Genomic DNA, 14,568 nt, shown 5'->3' on the forward strand with positions numbered 1-14,568 from the left:
GATACAATAAATTCAGGGATTACCTTTATAAAAAGACTAAGGGAAGACATTTTTGATGTAATGGATTCGTTCTTCTGATGGTTTCAATACAGAGGTTTTGCACCTCAGATTTTCTTAAACAATATTATACCTGCCCTTTACTTCTCAATCTTCAGTCTAATTTTTTTTCTTAATAAAATGCAGACCTGGCCTTTATTAAGACTTTCAAAGATATTACTTAGGAAAAAAAAAAATGTATGTGTGTGGGGGAGGGGAGGCAGTGTCCGGGGAGATGCAGGCAGATGAGTCAGAAATTGATCAAGGGAAGAGAAAAATGTGGGAGGGAGAGAGTTACTGGGGAGGGAGGGAGGAAGGAGAGAAATAAATCCGATCAACAAACCAAGAGCCACTTAGCCGAGAAGAATCGCCTGTATTGGGGGATTGTGTTGTTGGGGAACGTGGCACAGAGAGACTGATCTTTATGAAGCCATCAGAGTCAGAGAGAAGCGAAGGTCTGGTTTTCATTATCACCAAATGGTCCTCTTCCCACTGGATGGGGTGAGGAATTGAGATATTGAAGCCCTGTCACAGTGCAATCCTCTTTTGTGCATCCTGGAAGCGCAACCTGCCTCCTTATGAAAAATTTCTCAGAGAAATTGCAGCGAAGCCGCTCAAGAGCCCATTCCTAGAGTAGCACTGCCTTCCACACTCAATCTGGGACTTGGCTTTTTCTTGACATTTCTTGATACTACCTCAAGAGCTAGCTGGCTGGAATGGGCCCCATTGCCAGCTTTGTTTAAGTAAGACACACAGCTGACCCACGTGGGGCAGTTTTTCCCATGGTTTTCTTTTCCTGCGTATCTTTGGCAAAATTACTTGGTAGTTTTGACTCTCACTCAATAATACTGATGCTATAATAACTATGTTATTATTCTGTTCACAAAAGAAAAAATGATATAGTCAACTAACCACTACCCTGTACACCTGAAACTAATATAAAATAATGTTGAATGTCAACTATAATTGAAAAATCAAAAACAATAATAAGAAAGTTTTTAATTAAAAACATTTTTAAAAGAATAAATTATTTATTAAAACCCCAAAGCTAAAGATCCTGCATTTATTTACTGTTCCCTAAGGGCTAAACACTTCAAAAACATGATCCCTTTAGCTATCGAGGTGGGTGAGAGTATTACTAACATTTTATAGATGGGGACATTGAGGCTTAGAAAAGGCAATTACTGATCCAAGGCTTCACGCCTGCAAAAAAGCAGAGCTGGCTTTTGGAGATGCCTGTGGCTGTTCCCACGTCATCAATTCCCAAAACAGTCAATGCTGTGTCTTTATAGTTGGGTGCAAATCTCAAAACAACCATACAAGTGCCTGTATTAACTAATGGGAAGTGAAAGCTAAAGGGACGAAGAAAGCTCTTTTCATACTAGGCCATTCCTATTTCAAGGTTATCTTTTCTGAATAGCTCTTGCCCTATTGTCTACCACCTCAATTATTCTAAGACAACGTTTGGGAAACACACCTCCAAAGGACTGGGGTGTTTTGTTCTGCGGCGGTGCTGATTGTGTTCCTTGCAAAGCTTTCGTTGGGGGGAAATGGGGATAATTTTATTTTTCTTGCCTAATAGTAGTAGTGCATGCGTACTTAATACAATTTATAGAGGCTTTTGACACTGAGATGCCCATTTTTGAGCATACGCCATACGCCAGGCACTTACACCCATCATGTCTAGTCTCACAACCTTCCTGGGAAGGATTTACGAGCTTCAGGTTGCAGAAGCTTAGAGAACTGAAGTGACTTCTTTAGGTCACAGAGCAAATAAATGGCGCAGCCAGGATTTCACACTGAGTCTCCTGAGTCCAAAGCCCATGCTTTGGAAATATACTACTATACTGCTTCCACTTTTTAGTTCACGTAATACTTAAAGTGACTGTATGAAGTGAGTACCACAGGTAGAACCTGACATTCTGCTTCCAGTCTGTGTGCTTGATGGGCCTGCTATCTTGTCATCTGCTCGGTGGCAGCCAGGCCTGGTCCTTTGCACAGGCAGGATGCTCAGGAAGTAGCTGGTGGCTCAGGGCAGGAGACCGCTCTGTTGGCTTTGCTCCGCTGGGGGCTGACTGCAGAGTCCGTCCGAGACCAGGGCGTCTGTCTCATGACTGTCACCCTTGATGTACCCTCCAGGTCACAGAGACACGCACTGGGCCTCTGGGCTGTAACAGCTATGACAATCTGGACTCTGTGAGTTCCGTCCTTCTGCAAAGCACGGAGAGCAAACTGCACCTTCAAGGTAGGGTTCTGGTGGCAATGGTGGGACCAGAGGGTGGGGGTGGGGGTCGGAGGGGAAGCAGCGTGGGAAGAAGGCATGATATGGAAGGAGAATGCAGAAGAAGAGAGAACTATGCAGGGAAACCAGTGAGAACTACCAACATGGAAATCAAAACAGTCACGATATAATGTCCTTTTAAAAATTTTAACATATGCAGGACATTAAATTCATGGTTATTAATTAGTATTCAGATATAGAACTAGAAAATGTGAGCTTTAGCTGATCATTTTGATGAAAACATCTAAACGGTGTTATTTTATAGATGATCCAGGTCTCATATATATTAAAGTTTCATATAATATCATCTGAATTTCCTACATAATAGAGTTTGATTTTCAATGTGTTTTGGCAGGTGTTATTTGAATTCCAAGAACCATAGGGGAATTTATGGAATTTTGGGCCCTATGTAATTGTCTTTCTCCTTATTTGTTAATCACTCATAGTCTTCAATATAGTCCTATACACATGTGTACGTGTATGTGTATGTGTGTGCTTTTAGCAGAGTTTGCAAATCAGAACACTCAGGGCTGGCTGGCCTGTAGAGAGACAGATGCTCTTAGGCATTGCTACTGAGACTGTAGCAATTATAAGGATTAATTTGTTGATATATATATATAGATATAGATATAGATAGATATTTGTATTCATTTAATGTCTATTATATGTCAGGTTCATGTTAGATGCTCCATATGTACTCATAACCACAAAGAAAATACGCCCTTTAACATAGCAATTTTATCCTTATTAATTCATCATAAAGAGGAGAGGATATTATAGGGGAAAATTGATCAGGCTTTAAGTACAGACAGTTCTGTTTTAAAAAGCATAATTTATAATAGAAAAATAGACAATGTAAATATCTAAATTTCCCACATGAGGAGACTACATGAATTAATGTAGCATCCATACAACATAGTATTAGGCAGGTACTAAAGTGTTGTTTATAAAGAATTTCCAAGCATATGTGACAATGATTTGATATAACGTTAATTTAAAAAATGGATGGTTTCTGATTGAATGTATGGCATGATATTAACAATGTAAAAGATAAGGAAAAGTAATATTGCAAGGAAACACACCGAGATGTTAAAAGAGGTTTGGATTGTTAGGTTATAGATGATTTATTTTGAGCTTCCAGTTCCGTTTCTAACTTTTCTACAGTGATCATGTATTAACTTGATAGTCAGAAAAAAAATGACACGCTTTAACTTTGAGCAGACTAAAAATGTGACCCTCTAGAAAAGTATATGATAAAGGTGATTTTGAATGTCAGTGGGAGGTAAGTTGGGTTAAGATTGGCAGCTAGAGCTAAGCAGAGCTTAATATGACTTTTGCATCCTTGGCAACTCTTTGATTCAGGCTCCTGTTATAGAAGATGGTTGGAAAATGGTGCAGGGAGAGCTTGGAAGTGTCACTTGGGAGCAATGAAGGGAAATGCTCAGGGAAATTCAGGCCAAGAAAGTGGTTTAGTGTTAAAACAAAACACAGCCTCAAATACATGAAGAATAACCCTACCCCCTTTAGTAGAGAAAAGAAGGGACAGATGGGTTTGGTGATTCCTCATAAGAAAGTAGATAAAAAAGACAGATCTGCCTTGGGTGTGCCAGTAATCTTAATACCCACAGTGACCCTGCAAAGTGCCAGCAGGGTTTCACTCCAGGAAGTTTAGCTTCAGTCTGCATTTCATCACCCTGCTGTGCACATTGGAGGTGGAGAGACCTGTGAGTTATAATTGGAATAAATTTAGAAGGTTTTAACAGGATGTTACTAGGAAGTTATTAAGATCTTAGGGACATTTAGAGGGTGATTTACCACGAAGCTAATGAAGCTTGAGGTCCGGGGCTCCCTCACCATCTAAATCCTCAACTTTTCTCATTCTAAGTATTCACTTTCATATCTAATTTTTGAATTCCTTTTCTCCATAAGCAACTAAAGTCTAAGTCTCAGTCCTCCAAAACCCGGCTCTGCCATTGGTTACATTACTAGAAATATATTATCCACAACAAAGGAGGTAACAGCTTGTCTTGTTCTAGATTGGTCAGAGCACACCTGGAGGATTGGATTCAAGTCTGAGCGTCACACTTTAAGAGGGTCATTAGGAAACTACAGTGTGCCTGAAAGAGGTTCCCTTATGATAAATAGCTGAAGAAGGTTGACTTGGAACAAAATGACTTGATACCTACAGGATTGTCTTGCAGAAAAGATAGTCAACTTCGTTAATATGGATAAAATGGGCTAACTGTACTGCTTACAGAAAACTACAAGGACCCCAGCTTTTAACTGACATAAAATAGATCTCAGTGTAAACTCAGTATAAAATAGATCTTCTAATGCACATTCATACCCAAACCTGGAATGGCCTGCTGAAGTATGTCGTGACTCTCTGTCATCACAGAGTTACACAGAGGTGGCATTTGGTATGAATGGTATAGAGATTATTTAATCATTATTCCATTGGGTGGGGTGATTGAAGTAGGTGGTCTTTAAGTCCTTCTCAATACTGAGGCCGGGATTTTAGTAACACAATGAATCACCACGTCTTTCTTGAGACTGACTATGTGCCAATCCACTGTCAGACTGTGGGCACCTGAGCACAAATCAGTTCATTTCCATTCACATTGTAAGGAGTCATGTTGGCTGTGAGCTGGGCCCAAGGATACCGGTGTAAACAAAGCCCAGTTTCTACCCGAAGGAAGTCTACACTCTGTCCAAGAAGACAGACTTAATCCATAATAAGCATAATGAATTTTAAGGGAGAAAAATCTGAGTGTTTTATAGTACTGGTTAGTATGGGCACTTAACTTACTAGGGAATCAGGGACGTTTTCTTGCTAAAAAAGGTGCACAGGATAAAGCCTGGAGGATGAAGACCAGGGCAGCGTCATGGATATGGAAGCAGACAGAAGAGCCCTTATGAAGAGGCATTCGAGGAAGTGAAAAAGTCTTAAGAGATTAAAGCTGAAGCATCAATGCTAAGAAAGAAAAAATAATCCTTCCAATCCTGGAGGGCTTCCGCAGCCCAGCATAATGAGTTGAACATCAATATAAGAGTAATGGGCACCGTAGAAGGGTTTTATAAAAGGAAGAAGCACTAATAAAGTTAAAAAAAAAAGAAAAAAGAAAAAGAAAAAGAAAAATAGCACTGGGAAAAAAAAAAAAAAAGGAAGAAGCATGAAGAGGTTGATATTATGGAAGATCACTCTGGCTTTTGTGTGGTCAATTAATTAGAGAGGGGTAGATTAGAGGTTGGTGACCAGGTAGAGGCTATTTCAGTACTCAAGATGAAATGTCACCAATTTAGACATGGAGGTAGCAGCTGGAATTGAGAAAATTGACCAATTTTAGAGTTACTTAGAAGGCATCATGGCCAGGATTTAGTGAAAAGACCATGAATACTTTAGATCTTCGAGTGACTGGAGTGCGGGGATGAGATAGAGAGGATGGACAGGAAAATACATATGACTCAAGGCAAAATGTAATATAATAGAGATAATAAAAGTAATACATACTGTTATGGAGATCCAGAAAAGGGGGTGATTCATTCTGTCTGTCTCGGTAGAGGAATCAGAAGGAAAAAATAAAAATACTGTCTGAGGATGAATAATCTTCTGGTGGAAGGTTAAAGAAAAAAGCTTCTTAAATAATAACACAGAAGAATATCTCATGACTTTTCAGTAGGCTAATATTTATTCAGTAGAATACAAGAACCACTAAGTATAAGAGAAAGACTGATAAATTGGACTACATTAAAATTAAGAATTTCTGTTCATCAGAAGCTGCTGTTCATAGAATGAAAATGCAAGCTCCAGAGTGGAAGGAAATATCTATGATATATGTATCTGACAAAGAACTCTTGTGCAAAACATTTAAATATCTCCCAAAAAACAATAAGAAAAAGACAGACAATCCAGTAAGATAAGAAAATGGGTAAACGAGATAAACAGGCACTTCACAAACAAGAATATCCAAATGGCAAATAAACATTTGAAAAAGGTAATTAACTTCTCTAGTCCTCAGAAAACGTCAATTAAAATCACAGTTCAATGTCATACCACAGCAATCAGTCTGGCTCAAAGGAAAAACACTGACAATATAAGGAGTGACAGCATGGAGCAGTGGGAACTTCCATGCATTGCTGGTAGGGGAGTAAATGAGTACAGCCACTTTGGGAAACTCTCTTGGCAGTATATACTAAAGAGTCAATTTGTCCGTGCCATCTGACCTAGCAATTACAACTCCTAGAAATATGCCCAACAGAAATGTTGCGTCTATGCACCAAAAGGCATGACTGTTCATAGCAGCTTTATTCAGAATTTCCAAATGGAAGTAGCCCCAAATGCCCATCAACAAGAAAATGCATAAATACATTGTCCTACATTCACACGATGGGCTACAACACAGAAATGAGAGCAGAGAAAATATGTACCCTTTTGTGCAACAATAGGGAAGGGTGTCATGGAGATAATGTCGAAAAAAAGAAGCCAGACACAAATGAGTAGACGTGGTATGCTTCCATTCCTATGCAGGTCAAAAGCAGTGAAACACAAACACATGGTTATAGAAGTCCGCAGAGCATTAATCTATGGGGAGGTGGCTGAAGGGAGACAAAAGATGTTTCTGGAAGTATCGGTAATGTTCTGTTTCTTAATCTGGGTGGCAGCTCATGGGTTTGTTTACTTTGTGGAAATACATAGAGCTGTACACACATGATGTAGATGCAGATGTTTCTGTGTGTATAATACGCAGCTATTAAAATTGTATTTAATAATCTGCTCCATCTTGACATCCTCTGAAAAGAGAAAGCATGAATACAGCAGGGACATAAAAAAGCAGGAGGTGGTCCAGCCCAGCCAGAGCCCAAGCCGCGTGGACTGAGGCTTGAGGAACCGAAAATAACAATCGATTCTATTTATTCAGGGCTTCCTTGTGTGACGGGAACTGTGATCGTTTATTTTGATTATATATATATATTCATATATTTGTTTTTATTTATTTTCAATTAGATTTATTTCTATTATACAATTGTCTTTATTACATTTGTAATCCTCACGTCATTGCTATGAAAAAGGCATAAATAGCATCCCCCATTTGTAGGTGAGGAAACGGGGGCTCAGAGAGGTTACTCAGGAGGAGATGAAGCCGGAATTGTAATGCCAACAGCCTGACTTTGAAGCTTCTCTGTCCCTCTGCTGATTCCCGTGACTGAGTCTGGGAGGCGACAGTCTGCACAGGTTTATTTTGGTAGATAGACGGTGATATGAACGGCACTCTAATGATATTTACCTGGTGATGTTTCATAAAATGTTCACGAAACAGGGCAAAGGAAAAGGGAAATAGGAAAAAGAAAGGGGAGGATTAGAGGAGATGAGAAACGAGAAAGAAAGGATCATGGAAATAATCAGGGGCTGTTAGTCCAAGCGACAGGCGAACTCGTAGTAATAATGCTAATAGCATAATGGTCACTTCTTGTTTTTCTACTTATCGCTTCAGGAAGCCCATGGAGTGTTTTACTGACATTGTCATGTAATTTAACCTACTATCCATCTGGTGAGGTATACAGAGAGCAGCGCTCAGCCTCAGTCGCTCAGTGATGTGGAAAAGGATGCAGAGAGAATATTTTGCTGAAATCTAGGGATGATCCAGAAATGTATTCATTCACACAGTCACTCGTTTATTTAGCAATATTTACTGAACATGAACTGTAAGTCAGATATTGTTTTAAGAGCCGGATATGCATCTGTGAATAAGCTAAGTCTCAATGATTTTGGAGCTTATATTTAGTATGTGGGGGGGAAACAGATAATAAACAAGTAACCAAAGAAATACACATTCTTTAAAATCAGAGAGATAGTGAGGACACAGGTCAGCTAGACATGTGTAGACCATGGAAAAGACCTGCGATATTACTCAGGATGAAATAAGAAGCCATTGCAAATTCAGACCATGGAGTCGCTTGACCTGACTCACATCTTAAATGAATCACTGTGGCTGTTGAGTAGATCAACGGAAAGAATACATATAAGGAACCCAGTTAGGGGGCTATGGTGTTTATCAAGGTGAGAGAAAATGGTGGCCTGACCGTGGTAGTGGCAATGAGGGTTGTAAGAAGTGACCAAATTATGGATATGTCTTTAAGTAGTGCTGACATTCTTTGGTCATGGATTGAGGAACTTGTGAAAGAGAAGCAGAACATGGTCCCCATGTTTCACCTGAGCAACTGCAATGATGGAATTCCCTTAGTGATAGGGTGAAGACTGGGGAGGGATAAGTTTTGATGAGACATGAGAAATTGGGTTTGAACCTAAATTTGAGAAGGCTATTATATATACAAATGTCTTATGCTGCACAGGCATTTGGAAAGTCAGAAGAGAGAAGCAGAGATATGAATTAGCATAGAGATGATATTTAGTGGTGTGAGATTGGCTAAGATTACCTTGGGAGAAAGTGTAGTTAGAGAAGAGAAGGAATCCAGTTATTGAGCCATGGAGACTAATATTTGAAGGGTTGAGGTAATGGAATGATAATGAGGATCAAGGAAAGCAAGCTAAGAAGCAGCTGGGGAGGTGGGAAGAGAGCCAAGAGAGTGCAGTTTCCTAGAAGCCAAGTAAAGAATGTTTCTCAAAACAGAGATCTTGATCAACTGTGTCAAATGCTGCTGAGGACTGAGAACTGAGTAGGGTTTCGCAACAGATTGGTCTTTGGCGACCTTGACAAAAGATGGTTCAGTGGAATTAAAGGAGCCGAAAGCCTGAGTTGAATGGCATCTAGAGACAACGGGAAGAGAGGAAGTGAAGGCAGGAGATACAGCAAACTCTACAGAGGAACAGTGCAGTAAATGGCACAGAGCAGACGGGAGGTGGACTCGCTGAGTTTTTCTCCTTTTTTCTTGTAGAAGCAACAACATTTTTATCTGCTGATGGGAATTATTATTCAGAGAGGGAGAAGTTGTTTCTACAAGCAAGAGGGATTATTTTAGGGTTAAAGTTGAGCAGGCAAGAGGGAAGCGGGTCTTGGGAATGACTGGAATTACTTGCCTCAGATAAGAGCTGCTCCTAGTTCGTCCATTGTGAAGGGCGGGGAAGGAGAACATACGGGCCCGGAGGAGGGCACAATTCATTGGGGGATGGGGGCATTTTCTTGAACTTTTCTTCGGATTACTTTTCATAGATTTAATTTGCACCTGTGAAATTAGAATGTTTCTTATAACTGATGGTGTGTCATAGTTTAACTGGCAGGCATCTTTTTTTCCTCAGTGTACATTAAACAATGGTATTCTTACAATGAATGGCATCTCAGAGTCAATGGCATGTGACATTTTTCTTAATGAAAAGAGGAGTGAGGTCACTAGCCTATTCTCAGCTTCCCAAAGAGAAAGATGGGCTGGAAGAAGGTAAAGATCTTTAAAAGATGGGCGGTTAGGCAGTGAGGAGACACGGGTTGAAAGACGGATAACACAAGGCTTCATCCACTCTCTGCACCTCCAGACAGGGCCACCTGAGACTGGTGTGTCCTGAGAGCTGCCTTCTAATATTCGCCTTCGAATGGCCCATTTCACTTGTTGGTCCCAAATCATTTCTCCTCCTCCTCCTTCCTCCTTCCCTCCCTTTTCTTCCTACTCCTCTTTCCCCCTCTTTTTTCTTTTCCTCTGTCTCTGCTTGAAACTTCAGCTCCTTCCAAGCTGAGCTCATGCACCCAGGATCCCTTAATGCCTCAAATGGCCTCTGTTCTCTCTTTTATTGAGTTCAGTTCAGCTTTGGATGCCCAACACAAATGGCCGTTAAGAATCCTTCCTCCTCCACCCCTGCCCTGGGTCAGCTCCTCCCCTCATCACCCCTCCCTTCCTAGACCATTGCAAAGATTGCCCAACCAGACTCCTCGATTCTGATCGCTCCTGCTGTTCATCCCCGTCACAGCAGCGAGTATGGTCTTCTTGAAATCAAATCCAATGACTGTCCCTTTCCCGCTTCCAACCCTTCACAACCTCTGTAGAGATTTTGGTATAAAATTTACATTTCTTAACTTGGCACCAGGCAACATAATCAGACCCCTGTCTAACTTCATATCTTTGTCTTATTACATCATCCAACACAACACACCCATATGTTTACTCCAGGCCTATGGGAGTCTTACATTTCACTGTAGCCATCTTTTTAGTTTTTATTTTGTAGTGCTTTGCACCTTTGCACATGTCTCTTAAATTCCTGGACTTCCACTTCTCCCAGGAAAGTTTTTCTTCCTCCTCTGCCCAAGTCATTGGGCATCCTACCCACCTTCTTTCCTAGGACTTGTCACAGACACACACACACACACACACACACACACACACACACACACCATCATTCTATTACTAATCTGACTCCCCGCTGAGGTGTAAAGTCCTCGATTGTAGGGCCCTTCTCAATCTCTAGCATAATATATAGAACCTGGTATATAAACTGCTCAGGAGATATTTGTTAAATGAATTTATGAATGAATGAATAAATAATGAAATGAGTGAATCACCCAGCACATCGTGAGCTCTGCTTTCTCTGAACTCTTACACTTCTCATTCCACATCATACTGGATGCAGTTCGACCTACCGACCATTTCCTGAAGGCCTACTGTGTGCCAGCCACTGTGCTCCCTAGCATGGATAGCGTTCTTCAAAAGTTCATGTGCCTTTTCTACAGATTTTGATGTTACAACTTCCAGGCGGGGGCTGTGCCCCTTAATCCTCTGAATTCTACCTCTTCTGAGAAGCCCTTGTAAAGACCTCTTTTATGGTATAATTTTTCTGCTCCTCTTGCAAATATTCATTTGTGTTTCAGTTTTATTTCTTCTCTTTAAGGGAGGGATTTTGTATTTCATCGTTTTCAACACAGGAACTCCAGATCTACTATTTGCTGAATGGAATTTTGTATATGATGTGACACTAAAAGGAGGGAGACCAGCAGGAGGGGGGAAAAGGGAGAAAGAGGAAGGGAAAAGGCAGTGGGAAGAGAGGGAGGGAAGGAAGAGAAAAAGATGGAGGAGGGGGAGAGGAAAACAGGGAGGGGACAAGGCGGGAGGAGGGGGAGGAGGAGGCTGGGAAGAGAAGTAGCACCAACAATCCTTTTCCTCAGTAGCCAGGCATCATACATGGAGCGAAGGTGATTATTTTCAAAATCAGCTAGCCATAGGCAGTAGGAGAGGCATGGAGAGTGTCAAAGTGTTTCAAAATAACATCTTTTTAAGCTGCTGCTCCTTCTTAGACATCGTGCTTATGTCCACGAGCCAATTTGTCTCTCCCACCAACTGAGAGACAGGGTTCATTACCCCCCTTATACAGATGAAGAAACTGAGGCTCAAAAGGTTAAACTCTCTTTCCCAAGGTCCCGCAGCTTTTGCTTCCTAGTCGCCTGGGCTCCGAGGCTACTTGGCTTCTCCAAGGGAGCTCTGAGTCAGCACAACACATTCTAGATGTGGGTAGAATGCTAATACATCCCTGCCCGACATCAGTGGCAGAGGAAGAGGGCATGATCAGGTCTCCTTTTCATAAAGCCCGCTCCTCTTTCACACCCCCCGTCACGTCTTGTGGCCTTGTGGTCCCAGGGAGGAACGTGAGTGATTGTGGCCAGCGTCCGCTCTAGTCAGCAGCCTGGGGACGACTCCTCCCTAGGAAATACCAAGGGTCCCAGGCAATGGCTTCTGACTGAGGCCATTCTTGTCCAATTAGCAGGGGCCATGAGGCACCCGTGGGGATCCATATTTCTGCCTTCCCATGGCTGTGTCCGTGAGGCTTATTGGATAAAAGAGCAACCTCTTCCTGCCAAATGGGATTGCTGACTTCCAGCCACCTGGTGGCATCCAAATATTGGTTTTCCTTTATAAGCCAGGGAGCACATTGTTCTCTGCATTGTGAGTGGAGAATGGGGGGTTCCTCTTGGGAAGTGGATTGAACATGTGTGTCCATGAAAGACTCAGTCAGAAAACAAATAGAGTAGGGAGGATCAAGAGAGTAAATGTGACAGTTGCAAGACCTTGGACGAGTTAATTAATGAAGGCTCTGAGCTTCTCTAATCTGCAAAACAGCAATCAAAACACCTCTGCCTTGGAACCATTGTTCAGGAACCACCTGAACTATAAACCAAGAAGGCTGATATAAAATAATAATCATAGCTATGATTTACCGGTTAATACGCATGTGTTAATATAGAGCTCATTTTTTATATCAGTATCTCATGTAACCCTCAACAAAGACACAGTTTCAACATTTGAAAATTGAAGTTAACTGTCGTAGGTGACAGAGCAAGAATCTGAATCCAGGTCCCCTCAGTGCCAGTGGTCTTAAGCTGGACTACACATCGTTTCTCAACCTGGAACATATAGATCATAATCCTGATTTTTGTTAGAGCAAGTAGTTATATAGCCCTTTCTGTGTGCTTATAGTTTCTGCTGTTACTTTAGAAAGTCTGTGATTTTCCTAAAATAATTTGCCAATTTGTGTAGGTGGGTGGATGTGCCATTTCCATAGCTATTCTCATACTCCCCAAAGGATCCAGAACCAGAAAAGATCAAATACCTTTCTAGCAGGCGATTACTGAGGCCTTGCAACATTCCAGGTGTGCATGACTATAAAAAGCACGGCTTCTGACCTGGGGGAATCTGTAATCATTTGATGACTCAAGACTCAGACTTTTAAAGAAAGAGGTGGAAATTCTGATGGGGTGTAAGCTGATGTTGAGAGACGGGATATCAGAGCACTTACCTCTTGGTATGCAGTTACATTGAGTTTTACTTTTCAGTAAACTTTTGGCCTAGTATGCAGCATGGAAATCGTGACTGATAAACGGTCGCTGTGGCAATATGGTCTCCTGTAACAACCACGTCTCATTCAGTTCTTTGCTGAGCTCATTGATTGTACCGAATCCAGACATCAAGGTGGTGAAGACCAAAATAAATCACTCATGGAAATTAATTCACTGATGCTGGGTAGACATGGTACCTGTTTATTTTTTAAGATTGTTAAGTCAATCCTTATTTTTTCTCTCACAATTCATCTTCGTCAGAATTAAGCTCTCCTTTGACACTGCAAACAAAGCACTTTGATGTACCTTTATTTTATATTCTGGATACATTCTACTTTGTCTTATGTGCACAATTGTTTGTATTTGCTGCTAAATTGTAATTCAGATCCCATATCCTTTTTTTTATTTGTTCATTATTTGCTCCTCCTTAGTTCAGGGTTTAACTGTTAGTAGGTACTCAATACATATGCACTGATTGAAATTTACTTGAACGGTCCAGTCAGTTTGTTTTGAATCTTAGTTTTTTTACTGTGGTAATATATCCATAACATAAAGTTTAATGTTTTGACCATTTTGAAAAGTACAGTTCAGTGGAAGTAAGTACATTCACAATGTTGTGTCAGTGTCATCACTAATTCCAGACCTTTTTCACCACCCCAAATGGAAATTCTGTACCTATTAAGCAGTCATTCCCCATTCCACCCACCATCCATTCCCTGGCAGCTAATGATCTTCTTTCTGTCTCTATGGATTGGCCTATTCTGAATATTTCATATAAATGAAATAATACAATCTGTGTTTTTGTGTGTGTGTCTGGCTTCTTTAATTTAACAAAGTGCTTTCAAGGTCCATCCATGTTGTAACATGTCATTTTCTTATAGCTGACTGAATTTCATTTTATGGTTGTACCACATTTGTTCACCCATTTGTAGGTTGATGGACCCTTAGGTTGCCTCTACCTTTTGACTGCTGCTGTGAACATTTGTGTATACACTTTTGTTTGAAGACCTGTCTACGATTATTTTGGGTCCATACCTGAAGAGTGGAATTGCTGAATGATATGACAATTAAATTTTAAAAGGTGTGGTGCAAAAACGAGTTTATTTCATGGTAGAGTACATTATTACATGGTTCACTTCCTCTGAGAGGACTGTCAGTGCATTAACGTGTGGCTGGCAGCACAGTCCTGGGGGAGCTATATGCTTCTCATCTAGTGGGCAATGCACTTGGCACTTGGTGATTTGCTTTGGCCAATGCAATGTGAGAAGATGAAATGCATGCCTCGTCTTAGCAGACACTTTAGGAGACATTGCCTTTGCTTTGACTCTTTTCCCTGTGTTGTATGAATGGCATGTGCCTGAAAAAGGCTATCCCTTCAGCCTAAATCCAAGATGAAGACTTCTGGGGCAGAGTCAAAGCCAAGGCAACATGAAACATGAGCAAGAAATAAACCTGGGTGGTTATAAACCCATGAGATTTTGA

General features: G+C 41.0%; 1 protein-coding gene across 2 annotated transcripts in view; it reads left to right on the forward strand.

The window, feature by feature from the left end:
- The window catches only part of BRINP1 (BMP/retinoic acid inducible neural specific 1), a 167,966-nt gene that overhangs the window by 112,550 nt on the left and 40,848 nt on the right, over positions 1-14,568 (forward strand). For both annotated transcript variants that reach the window (XM_074330929.2, XM_074330928.2), the window contains one exon: positions 2,176-2,281. In XM_074330929.2, the coding sequence (XP_074187030.1) occupies positions 2,176-2,281 (106 nt within the window). The remainder of the gene's footprint in view (positions 1-2,175; positions 2,282-14,568) is intronic.

Source organism: Rhinolophus sinicus, chromosome 16, assembly GCF_057876585.1.
Source record: "Rhinolophus sinicus isolate RSI-liver-muscle chromosome 16, RSI-T2T, whole genome shotgun sequence".
NCBI lineage: Eukaryota > Metazoa > Chordata > Mammalia > Chiroptera > Rhinolophidae > Rhinolophus > Rhinolophus sinicus.